At 38.0% G+C, this 24,727-nt stretch overlaps 1 protein-coding gene across 1 annotated transcript; it reads left to right on the top strand.

Moving 5' to 3' along the window:
- The first annotated feature begins 2,125 nt into the window (after positions 1-2,125).
- On the top strand, positions 2,126-5,634 carry LOC149212616 (disease resistance protein Roq1-like). Its single transcript, XM_089390629.1, has 4 exons — positions 2,126-2,955; positions 3,072-4,155; positions 4,295-4,570; positions 4,711-5,634. Exons 1-4 carry the CDS (start codon positions 2,339-2,341, stop codon positions 5,632-5,634), a joined length of 2,901 nt encoding a protein of 966 aa, XP_089246755.1. The 5' UTR covers positions 2,126-2,338.
- Positions 5,635-24,727: the final 19,093 nt, after the last annotated feature.

Here is a 24,727-nt window from a genome sequence, read left to right as displayed (position 1 = left end):
ATTAAGAAATGAAACCACATCGTCCTTTCTCATAGGTACATGGCTTCCATCTATGGTGCAAGCAATTGTTCAATGGGAATGAATTTATTTGAATTCTTTAATTCTAGAGTATCTAGAAAAAAAAATGGAATAAAATAATAGAGTTGCCATGGTTGAAGCTCTGAATTCTTACTAAATAAATATTTCATTTCTTTTATCTTGAATAGATAACATGGTGCATATACCGTCTAATTTTCATTATTGTTTTTCATGCATCTTCAATTTGTATTTATAATAAGCAATTATACAATTAACCTTTAGAAGATCTATAAAATCAATAGTATTTTTTAACATCTACTAAGTATCCTTGAATTGAATGTTTTCTTCATATTTTACAAAATTCCATTGGGCCTTTTTATTTTCAATCTTTCTACAAAGAGGAGTTTTTTATTTTTTATTTTATTTTTAAATATAGTTAGCTTTCCTCATATTTTACAAAATTTGATTAAAATAAACTTAAAAAAAAAAAATTAATATACCTTTTGATTGCATGTGTTTTGCAATTTAGATAGTCATTTTAGTATAAACACTTTTACTCAAATTAACCTAAATACATATTACAATTTTAATGAAAAGAATTTCACAATTCATCTTCTTTGCTTCTTGCAAAACAACTCACATTTTCTATGCATCTATTGTTATCACTTGACACCTATCCTTGGCCAAACAACCATACTATGAGAAGAAGGGGCTTGCATAACATAAGTTGTAAAGTTAAATAAATATATTTATGTTCAGTCATGATCAATTCAATTTAAGCTTTCATTATTTTTTTCAAAACTCATTGAATTGATCTTGAAAAGCTTGACTATCTAATATGGTTAATGTTTAGGAACTTTATTGTATTCTTTGTTTATGGTATTATAAGATGTTTTTTTGTTTTTTATTAAACATATCATTGTAACTAAACAAACTAAACTTTATATGCACAATATTCATCTATACTAAAAAGAGTGGCATGCCACCATGTGACTATTCTTTTAAAAAATAAAATATCTTAAATAAGATAATTAAATATTAAAAATTTGAAGCTAATATGATTTTAACCTAATGATTTAAAGCAAGTAAGTTTACCTTAATTTAGTTATAACTATCCACTTATACACTAGTGATTTTATACTTAAAGTTAGATTTACTTAATAATATAATTATTTGAGTAAAAAATAGAAATCATGTAAATAAAAAATTAATATATACTTTTTTAATTAAAATTTTAACCCTTTAAAAAATAAAAAACATCTAACAAATAATTGTCACATCAAAATACTTAATAAAATATTAGTGCTCATCTTTATGTGAATCGTCTCCACAATAGGACCAAAAAACCCACCTTTAAGGCTCATCCAGACAAATAGGTGTCCCATCAAAATACTTAATAAAATATTAGTGATCTCTACTCAATCACTCACTCCACTTTTGAAATATGTGATCTCTATTGAATCCGTGACGGATCCACTAAACGTGATTGGTGGTGAGATGTTACTCAATCACTCACTCCACTTTTGAAATATGTGATCTCTATTGAATCCGTGACGGATCCACTAAACGTGATTGGTGGTGAGATGTTTAACGCATTAAGTTTTCATTAAAATAATACTTTTCTTACATTTTCCTTCTACTTTTTGAGAAAATAATACTTAAGAAAAGACAATAATCGACTTATAACACTCAGGAAAGAATTTCTCGGGAAGAACACTGTGTGTAAATTATGAGCGTCTTTATGTCAAAACCATGCCGGTTGTCATCCGTATTCAATGCACCCGGAGATGCATGGGACATAGCAAATTGACTTTTTTTATTTAGTGACTAGTTTTCAAATTCGTGTGTGTTAATGGATTATCTCTCGTGCATCTCCAGGTGCATTGAATACGGGATATATGACTGGTTAGGCGCTGCCTTGTCATCCACGAAGAAAAAAGGTTCGTCCAGACCAAACCATAGGTCATGTGAACTCAACGCGGAAATTGCTGGCACGCGTCGGCGTCACTTTCATCGCATCGTTTATGTAAATTAAAAAAATTAAAGGAAAGAGGTCATAAATTTCATTCAAGGGTGGACTCCGTTTGCTGAGAAAACCTAGAAGCCTACCGGATTTCAGAGCAGTTTTGTTTTACCAAGTATTTTGAGAGACAGAGAGCGACCTAGGCCGAGTGAACTAGTGGTAACTTGGGGTCATCCGCTGGGAGACACAGCGCAAGAAAGGCCAAGTGAAGTAGTGGTAACTTGGGTCATCTTCTGGTAGCCATTTTGCTCCTCAGAACAACCAGACGATCTTGTAATTTCAATCTGTGAATATAGTATGGCATCCTCATCCACCTCTTATGCCAACAAAAACTACAATGTTTTTGATATTTTTCTTAATCATCGCGGTCCAGATTGCAAGAAACCCTTTGCCACCGATCTCTACAATCGCCTTTGCAAACACGGTCTCAGACCATTTTTGGACATTGAAGAATTGCGAGAGGGAGATGGCCTAACTTGTCAAATCGAAGGCGCTATTCAAACAGCCTCCGTACACATTGCTATTTTCTCACCCCGATATGCAGAATCGGTGTGGTGCTTGAAAGAACTCGTATTGATGTTGAAGTCGAAGGCACCTATCATTCCTGTTTTCTACCATGTGCACCCATCAGAACTCCGTTGGACGCAGCGCGAAACTGGACTGTATGCTAGAGTCTTGCGCATACTCCCGTGGGTTTTTCGCATGCTCCCGTGGTTTCTTCGCATGCTCTGCTCTACGAGGGGCGAAAATGGTGTGTATGCTCGATCCCTGCGCGAGCTTGGAGAAAAGAAAACAATCCACCGTCAAACTGGTAAAAAAGAGCCGCGATATGACCCCAATATTATTAAAGAGTGGAGGGACGCTCTTTTTAATGTTGCAGACATAAGCGGTTTTGACCTGGCATCTTATAATGGGTGAGAACTCCGTTCGATTCTCTCTGTTAGTCTTAACTTTAATTTGCTAGTATTAGATTTAATTTATTAGATTTATTGCATTTCTGAATCGCAATTGTATTCTGGATATTGTTTAGTGACGAGCAGCAGCTCCTGGAAAAGATCGTGGAAGAAGTCTTAAAAAGAGTTCCAAGAAAGCTCCACGTTTCCAAATATCCAATCGCTTTGGAACAGAAAATTGAAGATTTTGAAAGGGAAATGTGTTTGCAGCAGCAAAGCGAGCAGACCAGAGTTATAGGAATTGTAGGACTTGGAGGGGTTGGTAAAACAACCCTCGCAAAAGAAATATTTAACCGTCGGGGATCACATTTCAATAGATCTTGTTTTTTATTTGATGTTAGAGACAAACCTTTAATTTCTTTGCAGAGTCAGCTTCTTAAGGACTTGGCTCAATGGAATAGGCAGATAAACAGCATCGATGAAGGTATAGAGATGCTGAGTAGGTATCTCGCAGCTTCTAAAGCTATCATCATTTTAGATGATGTAGATGATATTAAGCAAATGAATGCATTACTTTCACCAGCTAAGGATGTCCTTCCATCCGGTAGCTTGATTTTAGTTACCTCTCGTAATATGGATGTTCTTGTAAAATGGGGAATTGTAAAGACGTCCATATACAAGCTCACAGGACTGGATCCGCAACAGTCGAAAGAGCTCTTCTGCTGCCACGCCTTTCACCAATCTTATCCAGATGTAGGTTTTGAAAAAGTAGTTAATCAGTTTTTGAAAACCTGCGATGGATTGCCGTTATCTCTCATGGTGCTTGGGGCGCATATGCATGGTCAAAAACATTTGAAGTATTGGCATGCCCAATTCCGCAAAATCTCCAAAGCACTTCCCACGGATATCCAAAGCAGACTCAGAATTAGCTATGACGGTCTGGAGGAAGAGGAGAAGAACATATTCTTAGACATTGCTTGTTTCTTTCTACACAAAAAAAGAGATACAGCGATAAGAATATGGGACGGATCTGGCTGGGAAGGAGAACTGGGTTTTCAGAATCTAGAAAAAAGGTGTCTCGTAGAGGTAGGCCACAACAATCAAATAAGAATGCACGACCACCTCAGGGATATGGGCAGACACCTGGCGGAGAAAGAGCCTCCAGACTGTTGGCGTCGTATTTGGCGTCCAACTGACAACCTTCTTTATCAGCACTCACCTGTACGTATTTTGAAGCTTTAGAGTGACAGTGAAAATAATGTTCTGATATCAAATTTTGAAATGCCGTTATGGTGTGAATTGTCTGTAAATTTTGAGTTTTTCATCTAATTTGCATAAATATCGATCAATCGTGTTTTAGGTGCGTGGAGTTACCGTTGTTCCGAGTAATGGCCCGGAATGGTCTCCACAACATTTCAAAAGCCTTGTGGAACTCACAGGCAGGTTGCAGCTTCTTGCGGCAGAAGGTGATTGTGTGGAAAGCATATTGAATGTTGCTCAGCCACCAGAACTAATATGGCTCCGCTGGATTAACTGTCCGTACTCCTCTCTGCCTTCATGGATTTTAATGAAAAATTTAAGAGTTTTACAAATAGAGGGGAAGGAGTTTGAAACAATCTGGGCAGATGAATGCCAGGTAATTATGTGATTTTGTTTTATTGTCTAAAGTTTTGCATTTTTCAATTGACCTTTATTATAAAATTTTACTTGCTCTAGCACAATTTACAGAAATTGTGCCATCCAGTGTCAAGCCCAATTTAAAATATGAAATTGCAGGCACCTGTGCAGATTAGGGAGTTGGAAATTGATGGTCGTGTTCTCAATATTCCAAAGTCCATTGAAAAGTTGAATTATCTCGAAAAGATTGTCTTGCACAACAGCAGATATGAATCCGTTGGTCTGAATATCTTGCCAGATGAATTTTGTCGTCTGCAATCCTTAAATTACTTCAAGTTAAATGGTTGTTCAGAGATTAAGTCGCTCCCAGCTTCATTTGGCAGTTTAAAGAACCTCCAAACTCTCGATTTGTCCTACTGCTCCAGGCTGCAGAGCCTACCAGAATCGCTTGGCGGGTTGACGAGCCTCGGAACTCTCAGCTTGGACGGCTGCTCCCAGCTGCAGAGCCTACCAGAATCGCTTGGCGGGTTGACGAGCCTCGGAAGCCTCACCTTGTACGGCTGCTGGCATCTGCAGAGCCTACCAGAATCGCTCGGCGGGTTGGCGGGCCTCGGAAGCCTCAGCTTGGACGGCTGCTCCTTTCTGCAGAGCCTACCAGAATCGCTCGGCGGGTTGGCAAGCCTCGGAAGCCTCAGCTTGGATGGCTGCTCCGAGCTTAAGAACATACAGGGGTTGGAGCATTTGACAAAGCTTCAAACGCTGAACATTGGCGGGTGCATGGAATTGGAGGAGTTACCATGTATTGAAACACTGGTATCTCTGCAGCGGTTGGCTGCGCGTAAGTGTTGCAAACTGAAGAGTATACCGGGCTTGGCGCAGTTGACAAAGCTTCAATTACTAGATGTTAGGGAGTGCTCTGAGTTAGAACACCTGGCAGGTCTTGAACAGTTGGGGTCGTTGGACACACTTTATGCCTCTGGATGTCCAAAATTGCAGTGGGACTGGGGCGTCGTGGAGGAATTGCAGCAAAGATTGAAGAAGGAAAACTTCATTATTTATACAATTCGTTTCAATATCGTTTGAATCACAAAGAGTTTGTTTTTTTAACATCTTGCTTTACAGTCCCGGTGATTATTCATTTTATATGTGGGGATATTTTTTCTATAGATAAAGGTATGTCGGTTTAACTTTTTAAGTGGTTTTCTTGTATGGTTGTGGATGACATGAACGGCGACCCGGTAGGATTGTAATTTTTGTGAATTTTATATACACGTCTAAAGTTCAAATTCAAAATAAAATTAAATAAATATTATTAAGAATTTAATTATTAATTTAAAATATTTTAACGTAGATACCAATACATTTTGACGCAAATACACAAAAGAGTTAAAGCAAATACCGAAGCTTTAAAATGATATTTTAATTTCATTTTTTAACAAATTAATCCAATTGCAAACACGAGAAAAATACCCAACAATCTGGTAGTCAAGATTTTAACGTGTATATACTTTCAGCTAATTGTTCAATAATTGCAAGTGCCCCGGTCTTTCCATCTAGGATAAAAAGAATTTAATTTTTGAGACTCTTCTCACTCACATTACTTTATATGAATGTCAAATTTCTGGTTGCACTATATCCAAAGAGTCATGAAGGAAGCTTGAAGAAATCCAAATGCAGTGTATAAGCTACAACCTCAAGATTAAAGGGAATGCTCCCTTCCGTATCCTTCTAATTGAAGCAAGCCTTTACCCCATTAAAAATATCTCTATGACTAGATATCATATGTATAAGAAGTTGTACAACACCGCATGTCAAGAGGCTTCTAAAATTTGATTCTAACTCTAGAAAAAACCTCCACTATCAACTCAAGGGAGGGTGGCTTAAGGATGCCCAGTGTTGCCTAGAACATTGGGGAATAAAGGAGGAGATCACCTTACAAAATTCAGATAATATTCAAAATATTATTACTTTCTAATTCAAGGAGTAATTATAGAAAAATAAAGAGCTCAAGGGAAAAAGGAAATTAGTGTATTATAAGGAGCTGATAAACCCAAATCTCCAAAACCAAATTTATCTCTATTTTAGTGTTAAGAAGAAAATGAACTACCAAGATTAGAACATATTCTCATGAGTTTCATAGTGAAATTGGGTTTGATCAATTCCCAAAACACTATGGAATGAAAGAGTTTGTCACCTATGTAGTCCTAGGAGGATTGAAGCTGAAAATTATTTTCTCTTAGATTGCATTGAAGATACAAAACACTTCCTCTTAAATTGTCCATCTCATACTCACATTAGATCTAATTTTCAAAATATGCGTTAAACTACCAACCTTCATGACCTTTTAACTCAGTAAGACTATGGTGATTTGGGAGGGCTTCCCTCACTTCTTTTTTAGGATATAAATAAAATATTAAAGAATCTTAATTAATTTCTTACTTTCTTAAGGTCCTATATACCATATAAATATTAGTGGAAGTTAATCATTATATATCCTATTTTATATCTTATTAGAAATCTAAATAATATTTATGTCCAACCGTCCAATAAATATTAATAAAAATAGAAAAAAACTATGTTGGCCCTAAACAAAAATGAAAATAATCTTATAGATAAAAAAAACTATAATACAATTATTTCATGCGTTTAATAGTTCATTCTTTATCATATACATTGAATTTGAATGGATCATAAATTTAACTTCAACATATTTTTTTACCACATTAAAATTCCAAATTAGGTAAAATTTTAAACATCTTTATTGTTTGCTAAAGTCACTATTCTTTCTTAAATAAAGTAAAAGGGTTAATTCAACACAGAATCCAAAATCTTTTAAGAAGGAGAGAGGAAGGGAGAGAGAGGGGGAGCGATAAGAGAGATGGAGAGACATAGAGAGAGGAGATCAGGAGGGAAGAGAGATAGAGAGGGTGAGAGAGGGAGAGAAGGGGAAGAGCAAGAGAGAGGGAGAGGAAGAGGGAGGGAGAGATAGATATATATGGAGAAATATTGTGTATGCTTTGGGGGTGATATAGAAATACAAAAGAGAGACAGAGGAAGACAGAGATACAGATAGAAGGTGAAGAGAGGGAAGAAGAGATAGATAAAGAGAGGGAGATATAGATAGATATGGAGAGAGAGAGAGAGAGAGAGAGAGAGGGAACATGTGAGTTTGGAGGAGTGAGATAGAGAGACAAAGAAGGAGCGATGGAGGGAGATATAGATATATATGGAGGGGGGAAGAAGATTTCTTACATTAGATGCATTAATTTGGGGGTGGATGGTGATTTCTAATCCTATTTAATTTCTTACATTGGAGGAGATAAAATGAATTAGAAGGGAGATGAGGAATGAAGAGAGAGAGAAGGAGAGGAATGAAAGAGGGAGATAAGACTAAGAGAGAGAGACAAGGAGACACAAATATGGAGGAGGGAGAGAAAGAAGGAGAGAGGGAGGGAGAAAGTGACAGGGTTGGAGGGCAAAGAGAGTGAGAGAGAGAGATATGGGAGGGGAGAGAGGGAGGTGGGAGAGAAAGGAACAAAGAGGAAGGGAAAGAGAGAGGAGGAGAGAGGGTGAGATAAAGGGATGGAGTTGGAAGGGGAGAGATGGAGGGAAGAAGAAAGACATAGAGAAAGAAAAGTGGAGAGAGAGGGAGGGTGTGACAAGGGAGAGATGGAGAGAGTGTGTATGTTTGGGGGTGAGATAGTGAGACAGAGATGGAGGGAGATATAGATATAGATGGAGGTGGGAGAGAGAGAAGAATGTTTTTTGCACTGCATTAATTTCAGTGTACATAGTGATTTCTAATCCTATTTGATTGCTTGCACTAGATGCATTGATTTCAACGTAGATGTTGATTTCTAATGATATTTGATTGCTTACACTAGATGCATTGATTTTAGTGTAGATGTTGATTTATAATCCTATTTGATTTCTTGCATTAGATGCATTGATTTCAATGTAGATGTTTTCTAATTCTATTTGATTTCTTGCACTAGATGCATTGATTTCAATGTATATGGTCATTAATAATCCTATTTGATTGCTTGCACTTGATGCATTGATTTCATTGTAGATGTTTTCTAATTCTATTTGATTGCTTGCACTAGATGCATTGATTTCAATGTAAATGTTGATTTCTAATTCTATTTGATTGCTTGCACTAGATGCATTGATTTTACAGTAGATGTTGATTTCTGATTATATTTGACTGCCTGCACTAGATGCATTAATTTCAGTTTATACGTTGATTTGTAATCCTATTTGATTAATTTCATTAATTGCATTGATTTCAGTGTAGATGTTATTTTCTAATCCTATTTGATTGCTTGCATTAGATACATTGATTTCAGTCTAGATGTTTTTATCTAATCCTATTTGATTGCTTGCATTAGATGGGTTGATTTTAGTGTAAATGTTGATTTCTAATCGGATGTAACTTGATGTATGATGGTACATTAATTTTAAAATGATTGGATTAACAGTGTGGTTGATTTTAATGTAAGAACAAAAAAATTATTAACAATGTGCATTGATTTTTTTGTTATAGTAATTCAACCTATTAATATTGGAGAATAAGAGAGAGAAGGTAAGATACTTACTACAATAGTTTGGGTTAAAGATTTGAATAGTTTACAATTTCAACTTCCATTTTCATATAATCGATATAAAATGATGGAAAAAGTAACAAGGGTGACAATAATAATAGTAAAAGAAAATAGTTTGAGATTGATCACGATGAAGGATATTTGTAATTGGCTAAATTTTTATTATTGACATTTTTTGTCCTTCAACACTATTTCATTATCACTTTGCATTCAAAAATTTTATTTCATCATTAAAGTTATTAACAATATCTATCATCTCAATACACTGAGAGACTGAGAAAAATTAAAATTAGAACTACTATTCAAGATATATTTAGTAATACCTGGAGGTACACTATTAAGAATTAATTAGCTGTCAAAAGTTGTGATACCTTAAATTAAAAGAAATAATTGTGCAGTATCAATCCTCCTGCAAACTATTGACAAGATTGTCTCCTTTCTTCATCACCAACTAATTACTAATAGACAATTACATACACATATAGAAAATAACACAACAAATGTAACATTCACAAACATTACCAAATCCAAACAATAAAACACACAAACCACTCAAAGCATCCAAACACAAACGTATAAAACATTAAGGGCAAGCAACATAAACTAAATTAAAGAAGAGAATGATATGATCATGTGAAGCAAAGAAAACATAATGTAAAATTCAAAGTATGAAGGTATCTCAAACATATACATAATAATGATAATCTAAAAATGTGACATTGTTGCCTTCAACTAGGATCAACCTAGATCCATCTAACTTCATATCTATCATGCATCGAGACATATCAAATCCCTTACATGCAACCTATTACTTGAAAGTATTCCTCCTGAAGCTTCTTAATCTAACTTTTCCTTACTTGTCAGTTTCTTTCCTTGTCCTTCCTTTGCCTTCCTTTGCTTTCTCCTCTTAGTGATCGTCTCTCTCTAAGACTAATTCTAAATGCAACTAACGAAAGACTGTGAACTAATCCTCATATTCCTTTTTATTATTGAGGCCTCCATTTTATTCATTTTCCTTTATTTTTCCTTCAATTGTTCTCTCATGCAAAGTTGTAACCTTTCATCTCCCTTTTATCCTATTTTCATGTATTTTCATAAATAAATGCCAATTAATGCCTCTTTTCCTTTGTCAATTTCCTTAGCCATAATAAACCAAAATGAACACCCACTAGGATGTTTTTCCCAACATTCAACTTGGAATATGTGTCTCATGACCTTCGTCTTATTTTGCCTTTATTAACTTTATTACATGAACTCTAACCCGAAGTTGTTACAAATCCCTCCACCTTGGGGTGATCTGAATTGTATCATTATATTGTTTGTCATCTATCCCAATTCATTTGGAATGGAAAAAGTGGAGGAATCAACTCACGGGACCACTTTTACCAGCAGGACCCAGATTGGTGAAACGGGGTTTGAAACCTTTCGGAAGCATTTTGAGGCATCAAACGACGTTTTTTTGGCATAAAAAATCATTGCATAAGTGCCACACCTTTTCATGCTATTTTACACACAGAAAGCTTTCCAACTACTGATCCAGGTGGATATTGGTGGCCACCCACCAAGTCCACTTGGACCCCCACCATTGTTTCTTTCAACTTTTCAGTTTCCTTAATTGTAGCACAGTTTACTATTTTTAGCAGTTTTTCGGGTCCTGAACTTATGGAGCCGTTCTGAGGCCCTAAAAGACGTTTTTTGGGAAAATTGGGAGAAACATGGGGCCCAAAGTTGTATTTCTCGGATACATCTTTCTAACGAGATATTTTTCACGTCAAATGGAGATCGTATGCCAAAGTTACGACCCCGGGAAGTTGATGTACCAATTTACCCAAACGGGGCCCACAATTTGGCATTTCATCTTCTAGGGTTAGGTTTTTGGATGTTTAAGGCTTTCCATTATTTCTCAACAATAAATAGGCCTTCGAGCCTCATTGTAACACAGTTCAGAAACATCTAGCCACCACATCTCTTCTCAGAGATAAACTACCATCGCCCTAGCTGGTTTATTTCCATTTCTGTTTGTAAGCTTATTTCAGTATTTTACATTAATGAAATGAAGTATTATTTCTGCTGCATCTCTGTGTTTATGGTTATGTCTATAATTTGTGGCATTTCTTTGTAAATCCGGATCAGTGGGATCAGAGTGGTTTGCTTTTTCTATGTTTTTCTTTGCATGTCCCCAACGATGTCGGGATTCATTCACGCAAATCCCGATGTCCTCCCATCGTAGATGAAAAGAAAGATGAGGGGGGAGGAGATCCTATCAAAATCTTGCTTGAAGAATCCCTCGAGCGACAAAGGAACGCGATGATGGACAACTTTGCCTAGATCCTTTAGTGGCTACCTAGGGGCGATGCATCGACTTCCAATAGCTACCCTAGAAACGACACACCGTTTAAGGTACAAGTTAATTTTGAAATCACCATATTCGAGGGTCAGATATATGCAGATGCCGTCGATAAATGGTTAAATTTGCTAGAGGGTTATTTTTCTGTTCATGATTTTATTTTCGCTCTTCTCAAAGAAGCTCCCCATGTCAAGGAATAGTGGGAAACCTACTACGAGCAGAAGGATGAAAGTACAGGCTCACTATTTTCAGCCGCACCCACTTTGGATTCATTCCGGGATGCCATCAAGGAGCAGTACTACCTTGTCAGAAGCTATGAGGATCAATACATAAAGTTGACCACGCTGCGACAGGGAAGGGACCAAGACGTGCCGGAGTTTACCAACATTTTCCATACCCTTCGCACAAAGTTGGGTATCAAGGATTCGGAGTAACATTTGATACTCAAGTACCATGGCTGCTTGCACAAGTACATCCAGGAAGAAATAGAATTCTTGAACATCTCCTCGCTTGGAACGACATATCGATATGCCATCAAGGTTGAGCAGAAGCTTAAATAAAAGAAGTGAGACTTTGGATTTGTGAATCCAAAGCAAGGGAAAGGTGCCCCCAAACCGTAGAACAAAGGACAAAACTAAGGCGGGGCGGCCCAAGACAACCCGCCAAAGTTGCAAGTAAAGAACAATGCTGTGAAGCTGAAAAAGGACATGGGAAAGTGGTGTGAGTTCCATAAGAGATCCACTCACAACACAAGTGATTGTCAGGCCAAGTAGTCATTGGTGGCCGAGCTAAAGGTTTCAGAATCAGATGCATGTTCCGACTCTGAGTCAAAACCTGAGAAGGGGAATGAAAAAGGGAAGCAGATTATCGATGCCGAGCCCAACACCACCATTTCCACCACGAAGATTTAGAAGGAGGAACCTGAAGATCCAAAGGAGGAGGAGTGTCTCTTCCACTCCTAGATGTGGGTAAAGGGCTCCCTACTACAATCCATTATCGACAGTGGGAGCCAAAAGAACCTCATTTCGCTAGAGGTCGTGAAGCGGCTGGGCTTACCGACCACAGCACATCCACAACTGTATACCATCAGGTGGCTTCACCAAGGATGGGATCTTCGCATGAGCCAGTAGTGTTGCCTTCCATACAACATCAAGCCCTTCATGGATGAGGTATTGTGTGACATTTCTCCCCTTGAAGTTTGTGATGTATTATTAGGACAACCATACTTGTGGAAGTGACATGTTGTGTAAGAATCAAGGCCCTGTGATGTTATTGTTACTTTGGGAAATAAGTTGTACAGGATACCGGAGGTAGCACCGCCTATTTCCATCTCTTTGGTTACTGCAAAACAATGCAGTAAGCTCATTTCCAAAACTGGGCAATTTTCTTTCCTGATGATACGCCCTCAAGGAAAGAAGAAGATAGTGGCCACGACCTCCAGATAGGGCCCCTCCGAACGGAAACTACAAATGGACAAGGTCGTGGAGGAGTACGAGGACATCTTCACCTCCCCCACAGGGGTTCCTCTGCATTATCAGGTCAAGCACTCCATCGATCTGACCCCAGGTGCACCGCTGCCCAATGGACCAATCTATCGGCACTTTATTCTAGAGAGGTAGATTCAAGAGCTGTTGTATAAAGGTCACATCCGTCCGAGTTCATCGCCTTGTGGGAGCCCGATTATGTTGGTACAGAAGAAGGATGGGACTTGGAGACTCTGTATTGATTATCGGGAGCTGAATAAGATCACTGTTCGTAATAGGTACTCGATCCAATAGATTGATGACCTCCTGGACCAACTGAAGGGGGCAAAATATTTCAGTAAGATCGATTTGAAGTCAGGATATCACCAAGTACCAATCGAACCCTCCGATGTGTGGAAGACTGCCTTCAAAGCTAAGGAGGGCCTTTTCGAATGGTTGGTTATGCCTTTCAGATTGACGAATTCTCTTGCAACCTTCATGAGGCTAATGGATGACATCTTGCGGCCATTCACCAACTCATTTGTAGTGGTATACTTGGATGAAATCCTGATCTTCAGTCAAAGATGGGAAGAGCACCTTCACCACATCCGACAAGTTCTCCAAACACTGCGGCAACACAAGTTATGTGCCAATTTGGAGAAATGCACTTTTGGCATGACCCAGGTTCAGTATCTGGGATACATTATTGATGAACAGGGGGTGCATGTGGATCCAGCCAAGATCCAAGTCATTCGAGATTGGTCATATCCAACCACTTTGATAGAGCTCCGCAGCTTTCTGGGTCTTGCCAACTTCTACCACAGGTTCGTGTTGGGATTTTCTCATATCACTTAGCCCTTGAGTCAAGTCACCAAGGGGGGAGCAAAAGAAAAATTCTTTTGGTCTGAATCTCAACATAAGGCATTCACAGAGTTGAAAGATCACCTTTTCTCGGCACCAATGCTCGCATTACCATACTTGCAACAACCATTTGAGGTCGAGACAAATGCTTCTGACTACGCTATTGGGGCAGTCCTTACTCAACACAGGCATCCAGTGGCATATCACAACAAGACACTTTCGAACACAGTCCAAAAGTATCCCACTTATGACAAAGAGATGTATTCCATTATGCAGACCTGCCGATAATGGAAGCATTACATTTTGAGGAAGGAAATAGTCATCCACACAGACCACCGACCCCTATAGTTCATACAGACCCAAGGGAAATTGTAGAATGATCGCTATCAGAAGTTGTCCACATACCTGCAACAATTCCATTTGAATATCAAGTATAAGAAGGGTAGCACCATTAATGTTGCAGATTGCCTCAGTCGACCACTGATCATGGCGTTAACCACCATGCTCAACTCTTGTGGCACGAGACTTCTGATTGGCCACTTCTCTACAAAAGCAACCCAGAATTCGGCCACATATACCAAACACTCTTGGAGGGTCAGCATGTTCTAGATTTTCACCTCCAAGATGCCCTATTATGCCACTTGGGTCACCTTTGTGTTCCTTCAAGCAAGCAAGCCAAGATGATTTGGGAAGCACACTACAGTCGGGTTGTTGGGCATTTTAGGGTCGAGAAAATGGTGGCAGGACTGTAGAAGTATTTCTATTGGACAAATCTTCGACAGGATGTTGGGAAGTACATTAGATTAGGCATTGCCTACACCATTGCCAAACTGACCATCAAGAAGCAAGGCCTCTATACCCCGCTGCCTACCCCTAGTCGACCTTGGGAATCCATCTCCATGGATTACATGTCAGACCTTCCTTCCACTGAGCATGGGAACAACTGTGTTTTTGTGGTCATCGACAGGTTCTCGAAGATGGCCATTATGGCAGCCCGTAAGAAGAATATCACAACAGAAGCCACTGCTAAACTCTTCTTTGAATGAGTGTGGGTACACTTTGGGATCCCATAGTCTATCATCTCAGATCGGGACAATAGGTTCCTAAGTACAATTTGGTCCAGTCTCTGGTCGATGTTGGACACCAAACTCACTAAGTCCACAACCTTCCATCCTCAAACTGATGGTTAGACAGAGGTTGTCAACAGGATGATCATACACATTCTGCGCATGTACAACTCAAATTATCCACGCACATGGGACAAGAGCCTCCCCTATGTTCAACACAGCTACAATTGGGCTCTCCACAACTTAACTGGCCACAACCCTTTTCAGGTGGGCTTGGGATTCTAGCAACTATGTCCCAATGATTTGGCCATGCCATTTGTAGCTACTCACGTAGATTTGGCTCATGTCCAGTCTGAAACAAATAAGGAAAAGAACTTCATTGAGCACATCCAACATATTCACCAGCAGGTCCATGACATTCTGGAGAAATCAAATGCCAAGTACAAGCAACGACATGATCAACATGGGGTGCCACACAGGTTTCAGGTGGGTGACAAATTCTGGTTGCATTTGCAAAAGGAACGCCTTACCGGAGCCTATAAAAAACTTAGACCACTCCAATATGGTCCTTACACCATTACCAAGGCTGTGGGAGACAATGCATTTGAGCTCATAATTCCCCCATTCCTTGGTCTGCACCCAGTGTTTAATGTGGACCACCTTCGGCCATACTTTCCACCATTACTAGACACATCCGACATTGCAAAACAGCTCACACCCATAGAGTTAAATCCAGATTGCATGGAACAAGCTACAATTGATCGAATCATGGACACACAGATCAAGCACACTTGCCAATAGAATATCCAACTGTATCAAGTTATCAAAGCAGGCCAACTCCTTCACCAGGGCAAGTGGCTCACTAGGGACCAAGTTCAACAGAAGTTTCCTCATCTCATGGAGGAACTCAACACAATGGGGACCATTGCTTCCTAAGGGGGGAGGAATGATCTAGGTGGATATTGGTAGCCACTTGCTAAGTCCCCTTGGACCCCCACCATTGTTTCTTTTAGCATTTTAGTTTCCTTAATTGTAGCACAATTTACTATTTTTAGCAGTTATTCGGGTCCTGAACTTCTGGAGCCATTTTTAGGCCCTAAATGACGTTTTTTTGGAAAATTGTGATGTTGTTATTCCCAAAGTTGTAGTTCTCATATAGATCTTTCTAACGAGATAGTGTGCATGTCAAACGGAGATCGTATGCCAAAGTTATGACCCCAAGAAGTTGATGTCCCAATTTACCCAAACGGGGCCCATAGTTTGACGTTTCATCTTCTAGGGTTAGGTTTTTGGATGTTTAGGGTTTTCCATTGTTTCTCAACAATAAATAAGCCTTCGAGCCTCATTGTAACACAGTTTAGAGGCATGTAGCCTCCACATCTCTTCTCAGAGATAAGCTACCATCACTCTAGCTGGCTTATTTCCATTTCTGTTTGTAAGATTATTTTAGTATTTTACATTATTGAAATGAGGTATTATTTGCACTGCATCTTTGTGTTTATGTTTATCTCTGTAATTTGTTGCGTTCCTGTGTAAATCCAAATCAACGACACAAGAATCACGTCAATCGGATTCCATATGAGAAAGTTATGCCACTCAAAATTTGACCTTCTTGTTTTCACACCTATAGTTCGGGAGGATACTACATTAGCCCCCATACTTATCTTTCAAATGATTCTTTTCTTTTTCCTTTGTTCTTTGTCCTTTTCTTACACATGTTGAATCAGTTTCCAAACCTACCAAGCACCCAGTGCCTTCTCTTCTCTTTGACCATGTATACACACTAGTTTGGTTTGCCAAACTTGAAATGCACCCAATGTCTTCTCTTCTCTTTAACCACGTATACACAGTGATTTAGTTTGCCAAACCCAGCTAGCACCCAATGTGTTATCTTCTCTTGAAGAAACAAGGGAATCTGTAGAATAAACTGCCTCCTCCCTCAATATTAGCAACAAGGGAATCTAGAGACTAAACTTCCTCAACCCTAAATATAAACAACAAGGGAATCCGGAGACTAAACTACCTCAACCCTCAAACGACAAGGGCATCCAGAGACTAAACCTCCTCAACCCTCAATATAAACAACAAGGGCATCCAAAGAATAAATTGCCTCAACCTTGATTATCAACACCAAGGGCATCTACAAACTAAACTGCCTCAACCCTCAATATGAGCAATAAGGGTCGAGACGATTTGATACATGCTTGTCCCATCACATTGTACAACACATACACATACACATTGTGCAACACAATCCATACACCTACACCTACACTTGGTGTACAACGCAATACATGTGCGCACACATCATTCAATACAATGAACACACATGTTGCAACACAATGACTACATAATACACATAACACAATACCACATATACACAACACAACATGTATGACAAGCACACAATACCACATGTACATAGCACTACCTGCACAACCTGTACACAACACCACATGTACATAGCACTACCTGCATAATGTGTACATAACACCAAATGTACACCACACCACTTGCACAATGTGTACACAACCCCACATGTACACAACACCACCTACACAAGACACCACATGTAAAACATGTACACAACACCACATGCACACAAAACCACATGTACAATTATGCACACAACACCACATGTAAAACATGCACACAACACATGTACATAGCACCACATATACAACATTTACACAACACCATATGTACACAACAACGCATGTACAGCATGCGCACAACACCATATGTACGCAACACCGCATATACAACGTGTACACAACACCACATATGCAACATGTGCACAATACCAGTACTGCACATTCAGAGATCACATCGTCTCTACCAAGCATCCTTTCTTCTAGTGTCTTTCCACTATCCATTCCTATCCCAGCATGTCACAGATTGCACTTCTTTCATTCTAATGATGTATCCCTTAGTATAACTTGTCCATAGCATAAATATAGGCATAGTATAAGCACATAATATAAATTCTTAAACGATACTAACCTCATAGACATGTCAAGGATACTCTTCCCACTTGATTCCTCATAAACTAGAAACCTCTTCATGTCATTCACCTACATAAGAAATCATCTCTCCAAAAGCATGATCCCTGACGATCTTGTCATACAATGACATACATACATACATATATACATATAAACATTAGCATTAAACAATCATGATCCTTGACGACCCTGTCAGACAATGGCATACATACATACATGTATACATATATAGAAGTCAATATAATCATGATCACAACATAATTACCATATATCATAAGTTCAATGTTAAGATAAATCCCTTTATCCGTACACAACATGCACAACATTGAGAACAACAGTTCCCAACATAGCTAAGGCCTCTGGCACCTCAAATCCATTTACTTTACTTCTTCCTATTACCTTTCGTGTAACTATCTTGCCACTGTCCATTTACCCCAATGGGCCCAACCAGTTCGGCCCACTGTCATATCCTTTCCTTCTGGTGCCCTTATACATGCATTAGGATTCATCCGGGTCTTACATTACCTGTTGATTTTCATTTATCTCTCTCCGATATCCATTAACTTTCCTCTTCCCTAATCAATTCCCAAGATCCTCAAAACATAAAAGGCAAGAAAAAGAAACAAACAAGAAGAAAACCATGAAAAACCAATAGCAATAGGACACCACAAACAAAGTGGCATGGCCATGCACCAGACATGAAAAAAATTGAAAATCAAGTGCAAACAAATCACTAGACACTGAAAGAATAAGATTAGCAGCAAAAGAGGCTGCCATGAAATATTGAAGAAGGCTTTGGTTGAGATTTCCCTTGGAAGCATTGGGAACCCAAGGGGTTGAGTCATGGTGTACTTACTCAGGCTGAGTCATTATTATTATTGTCCTACTTTAAGGGTTATGTTTTTTTACTTTGAAAGTTATGAAAAAAAATTTAGTAATATTTCGCAAAAATCTAGTAGGGATTTTTGTAAATTCAAGTAAAAATTGTCAAATTTCATAATTTTAAATGCCCAATTTTTTTTAACGGTGCTCAATCTATTTCCACCATAAAAAATATGATTCAAACACTGCCTCTATTATATATATATATATATATATATATATATATATATATATATATATATATATATATATATATATATATATAGATATATATATATATATATATATAGATATATATATATATATATATATATATATATATATATATATATATATGACATTTTTTAAAAAGATTTGCTCGGCCACTTTTAAGCGTAAGGCCATACTGAATAAGATCGTACCGGCCGATCTTTGTCCTCGTCTAAGCTTTCAAATAGTTTATATTTTGGATTATCATTCCCTAAACATTCCCATAGCCTTTTATTGGATGACACATATTGGCAGTGCTTATGTCATTGGTGAAGATTGTCAAAGTTTTGGGAGCACCGTTAGAATTTGGATTTCTCTTTAGTGGTTATATAAAAAAAAATTTGAAGTTTTGGGTTTTTATGTATATCTCAAGAAATGTTATGTTTAAAATTTTACTTTTGAAGAGTAATATTCTCATAATAAATTAACCATTCACCAAGAAAAGATTGATTAAAAAATTACATAAAATGACCATAACACTCAAATGATTTATTTGGTTTGAAATTCCATAGGACACTTATAATAAAATCCTTAGGATCTAAAATCAAATGTTCTTGACTCAGACATGCCATAACATTTGTATATATAAAATATCAATAAGGAGATTTTATGGGATATATAAGATGACAACCATAGTAAATCAATTGAATTTTAACAATAAAAACTCAAAAGTAGATTAATTAATATGGTTTATGTTATGATTTACATAATCTAATATATACTATTGGATCTAAAGATAAAGTACATCGTTGTGGATCATAAAATATACACTAATATTAACAAGATCTAATGCATAGTATTTGAAGCTTTTAAAAATTAAAAGACTACTCTTATAATAATGGACATTGTGCTCTTAATAGCATGTTATATGATTATGTTATGGTTTCCTCCTTCATTTTTACATTCTCAAAGAGAAAAGACTTATAAGTATTAAATTTGGTAAAAGCATCTTCTATTTATTACCAAAATTTAAGAAAAATGGTATATATATAACATTGAATAAAATCATAACAAATTCATTTTAAAAAGTCGTATGTGATAAAAACAATTCAGTGCAAATTGAAAAATATTTTCACCTTAATCTATTATTTTTAGTTAGACAAAAAAATTTCATTGCAAATTGAAAAATATTTTTCACCTTAATCTATTATTTAACAAAAACTGTACCTTTTAAGATTTATCAACTAAAAACTAAATATATTTAAATTGTAATATTTTAGCTGGAAAAAAAAAAACGACGTTTGAAACATATTTATTTTTCTTAAACATTTGAAACATATTTATTTTTCTTATTGAAAATATACAATTAATTGATGATTATCCATTCCTATCTTTAAAATCTTATTTCAAATCAATCATCTAAAAACTGTGAAATATTAGTTATATAATCAAGTTAAGAAAGACTCGAGTATTCAAAATATTGGAATGTAAAGTTCGTCAGCGAAAAGAACAACAAATAAGAATCTCATTCCTTTTAAGATGGATTTTAAGACACTGAACTTCATATCTTGGAAGTTTCAAATCAGACCAGAAAACGATAAAGAAAATGAAAAACATTCATCCTCTTCGAGAATCTCTAACTAAAAAATATTGATAGTAGGTGAAATTGACCTTGAGATATATATAAATTGCTTTAGCCAATGGGATGACAATAATCTCCGAGTAAGGTTCAGAAATATAAATGGAGAAAGCATGGGATCAAAGGTGATTTTGGCAAGGACGTATTCATTGCAGATATTTGCAACGATAAAAACACAGAGGTTCGTGCTACAGAGGATGCTTTTGATCCCTTCGTTGATGAAAGAATACTCTAAATCGTCCTTTCCTGTGTTGATATTCTATTGCTATGAACTAGCTATATAATGAGAAAAAACACGTTGCATACTCTTAATTTCGGGCCTCGATGCAAAAAGTTGTTCTTCGTCTGTCTTGAATGGAAGCAGGAAATCTATGATTGTAGCTAGTTCCAATCATATTTTTGGGTGTGGGATCCCCCAAGGCAAATTTTGGGGCTTAAAGCCCAGATTTTGACTAAATCTGATGTAAAGACTCCGCGTTTTGTGGGCGCGAAGCGCGAACTTGTAAGTGACTCATAGGGTTGTTTGCCCTCATTTTTGTAATGTAAATTCGACTTGAAAGATCTACCCATGGTCTACAGATCATGGGATTGTATAAATAAAGTGAGGCTCTAAATTGTAAAAACAATCTAAGTCACCAAATGAAGAATGAAGAATTAAGTGATCACTGAGGTGTAGAGTCAAGTCTTTTGGGTCGGAAAGTATGAGAAGGCTCTACAGCTGAGTGCACAGAGGCCTAGTAGTCCGCAACTGAGTGCGTGCACCCCTGCAGCTGAGTGCGCAAGGTGAGTTGAGTCTGTAACCATTGGAGAAGTAATAAAGAGAAGCTTCATATCAATTCTGTATCTTTTTCCTGTTTTGTGTATTGAATGTATTGGGTATAAATTACATTTCTACTATTTATATGTTGCATGAACTTATATGATTGTGTTGATTAAGAGAATATAAGATAATGTATCTTTTTACGCAAAGCTAACTAACATTTATAAGAAGATAAGTAAGATCCATAGTGTAACTAGGGGAAATAGAGCAGATCGCTGCATTAGCAGCATGAAAGCACCTCAGTGCCTAGTTGGGGCTACACGAGGGCGATTGTAACAGACCGTGAAGGTCTCGCGGGTTAGGACAGTGCACGAAGCTATTCATAGTTGGACTAAATCAACGCCTCAGACATCTCAAGGGTGCGAAAACTTGGCTCCAGCATCCCCCCATACTGCTTCAGGTGAGATCTCAGTCCACGCTCCACGGGCTATTGCCAAAAGGACTAGTAGTGTAGGGATTTGTTTGGCTAATTAACTCCAAACCTAGGTCAGGCCCCAACAAGCCAACAAATGGTTACGTTGTCAGGACTGGAATGATCTGGAATTTATCCAGGACAAAGAATGAAAGGTATTACAGACTCATGTGCATGGATGTGCCTATGTTACTTATGCAATGGATCGATAAGATTGCTAGAATACATAGACACTGAGGCAATTCATAGAAAACATAACATTCAAACATGTAAACAAAACAAGTTTAATAAGGAGTTCACCTAATGCTCCTAGGCTACGTCTCCTAGTCTAGCCTTTCAATGGTGGCCTCTTTATTATGTTTTCAAGCAGAGTTTTTTTAATGGTGAGCTCGATTTGAGACTCACTAAACAGAATGAAGTCAGTAGGAATGGAGTGCACAGACTCTCCTTACTGAATCTCGACCTTTGAGGGTCACAGTAGTATGACAAGCCTATGTCGAGGAGTTTGCTTGAGCCTCTCAAGCTTTCAATGGAGTACACAGACTCTCTGACTCTCTTTGGATCTGTCTGGCTCGATGCTACCTTCAGGTCAGCTCGGCTTCTACTCTCTATTCTCTACTATTAGCTTTCTGCATCTCTTCGCTGTTTGCCTCTCTGTTATGTTGCTTCTATCGGTTCATGGCTTTGAAGCCTGTCTGTTCTTTGATTGCTCGTTTCCACTTCCTGGCCTTCTAGTTTCCTTTCCTCTGTCTGTTCGAATTCCTCTGCTTTGCGTCATCATCACTGGGTAACGCCTCACAGGGAGATGGCCATCTGTTTGCTAACGAATTGGGTGTCAGATTCCCTGAATCATATTCGAATGGATTTTAAATCAGTTTGCTTCAAGATCACCCGTGAACACGAATTGTTTGCCAAATAATCATCCACATCGAACTTCAAATCCCCTGTCATCTTTCTTTTTGACCTGTCAAATCCAACCAATCATCGGGACACATCTCCGCCGTCGATCTAGACCCCCCAGATCCTACGGTCGTCCTTCATATTGGGCAGACAAGTTGCACAACGTTTACCCGTCTGATGCGGGCAATTTTCTCTCTCGTTCGCCAGACGTGTGTTAATCGATGTGTGGCATCGGACATGACTTAGTCAAAACTGCTTACCACCTTGAAGCCTTCCGATATCCTGCCAGTTTTGGGGAATCCCGCACTATGGAACCAAAACAGTTACTTTTCCGAATTTTATAGCGTTTCATGTCCGGACGCTTTGGGGCGTTCCTTCACTGAGGGGGATGCCTTGTGATACGCGATTAGCACTTATAGCGTTGAGCACTAATCATGTATCAGAATCCACCTCTGTTTCCTGAATTAGCCTCCGGTTTTGCCAGTTTTGTGCCATTGCGCTTTTCCATGGGCCATCGGTCTGCGCACTTTACCAAGGGTCCTTGTTGCTCCACTCTGGCCACAATCTGCAATTTTTATGAGGATTCCTTCTGATAGCTTCGATCTTTTCTAGGACTTGAATCTTTTACCATAATTTAGAACAGTCATGAAAACTTAGAGAGTTTCTAGGATTCAATTCGGATCACAGGCTTCCCACTGAAGAAGCTTTTGGACCACTAAAATTTGGTTTACTTTTAAGCAGCAATCAAGTGAGGGTATTGCTTCCTCGCTTGCTCAATTTCTATCCATTTCGCACTGCTTGGCTTTGAACCTTTGAGTCTGATCCTGAGGTACTCAACATCACCTCTGCATGTAGTTATTACCTTCCTGTCCAGAACTGTATCTTCCTGCAACTCATTAAGATATTTAGGTAACAGATCATCAATAGAAGGCAATTGACTCTGCTCTTTGGGATCTTCGATTAATGAAGGCTCAATAGTCTCAAGCTGTCTGCATTAACAACTGAGTAGATGTGCATGTAAGCTGGTAGATCAAGGCGAAAAGCATTCTCACCAATTTTCTGAAGTATCTTTAAAGGTCCATACCTTATTGGCTTTAGCTTCTTACATTCACCTTGCATTCTGTCTTTGCTGATATGCAGCCAGACTTGGTCACCAACTTGGAAACCATGCTCCATCTGATTCTTGTCATGCCTTGCCTTATACTTGGCTTGGCTCTTTTCTAGCTGTTCCTGTACTGCCTAGTGAATCTCTTGGATGTGTTCAATGAACTTGGTTGCCTTATCCACATCACTGTGTCCATCAACTGCTATGTCTTTACCAAAGACAAAATCCAAGGGAGACCTTGGTGTGAAACCAAAATAGGTCTTGAAAGGAGATCTTTGTGTAGAAGAATGTTTAGCTTGGTTGTAAGATTGCTGCACATAACATAAATGTTCATCCCAAAGTTTGGGATGCTTGCTTCAATAGTCTTTGAGCAACTAGATCACTGTCTTGTTGACCACTTCTGTTTGGCCATCTGTTTGCGGGTGAAAAGTTGTGCTCTTCTTCAGCCTGGTGTCCATCAATTCCTACAAACTTGACCAAAATTTCCCAACAAATCGGGTATCTCGATCAGATATTATGGAAGTGGGTAATCCAAAATGAACCCATACATGCTGAAAGAACAAATTTGTAGTTTGTTCAGCTATAATATGTTTGTTACAATGTATTAAAATACACATTTTGCTGAACCTATCCACAACAACATATAAATAGTCATGACCTTTCCTAGATTTAGGCAGCCCTCCAATGATGTCCATGGAAACACTTTCCCAAGGATAAGAGGGTAATGACAGTGGAGTGTACAAGCCTAGTTTTTTTATTGTTGGGCTTGCTTTTAGCACACATGGTACACCCTCTTATATATCTAGAAACGGTTTCGTTCATTTTTGGCCAATAACAAAATCTTTGCAGCTGTGTAACTGTTTTACTTACACCAAAGTGACC

This window comes from Pinus tabuliformis, chromosome 1_1 (genome assembly GCF_031772625.1).
Source record: "Pinus tabuliformis cultivar Carrire ecotype Pingquan chromosome 1_1, CPIR1, whole genome shotgun sequence".
NCBI classification, from domain to species: Eukaryota; Viridiplantae; Streptophyta; class Pinopsida; order Pinales; family Pinaceae; genus Pinus; species Pinus tabuliformis.
Note: the sequence above shows the minus strand (reverse complement) of the source record. Positions and strands in the feature narration are given on the sequence as shown.

What these genes read in the sequence shown, in the direction of transcription:
- LOC149212616 (XM_089390629.1), top strand. Translation starts at nt 2,339, where the DNA reads ATGGCATCCTCATCCACCTCTTATGCCAACAAAAACTACAATGTTTTT. An exon ending in GACCTGGCATCTTATAATGG is followed by an intron (nt 2,956 to 3,071) that starts GTGAGAACTCCG and finishes GATATTGTTTAG; the next exon opens with TGACGAGCAGCAGCTCCTGG. An exon ending in TTCTTTATCAGCACTCACCT is followed by an intron (nt 4,156 to 4,294) that starts GTACGTATTTTG and finishes ATCGTGTTTTAG; the next exon opens with GTGCGTGGAGTTACCGTTGT.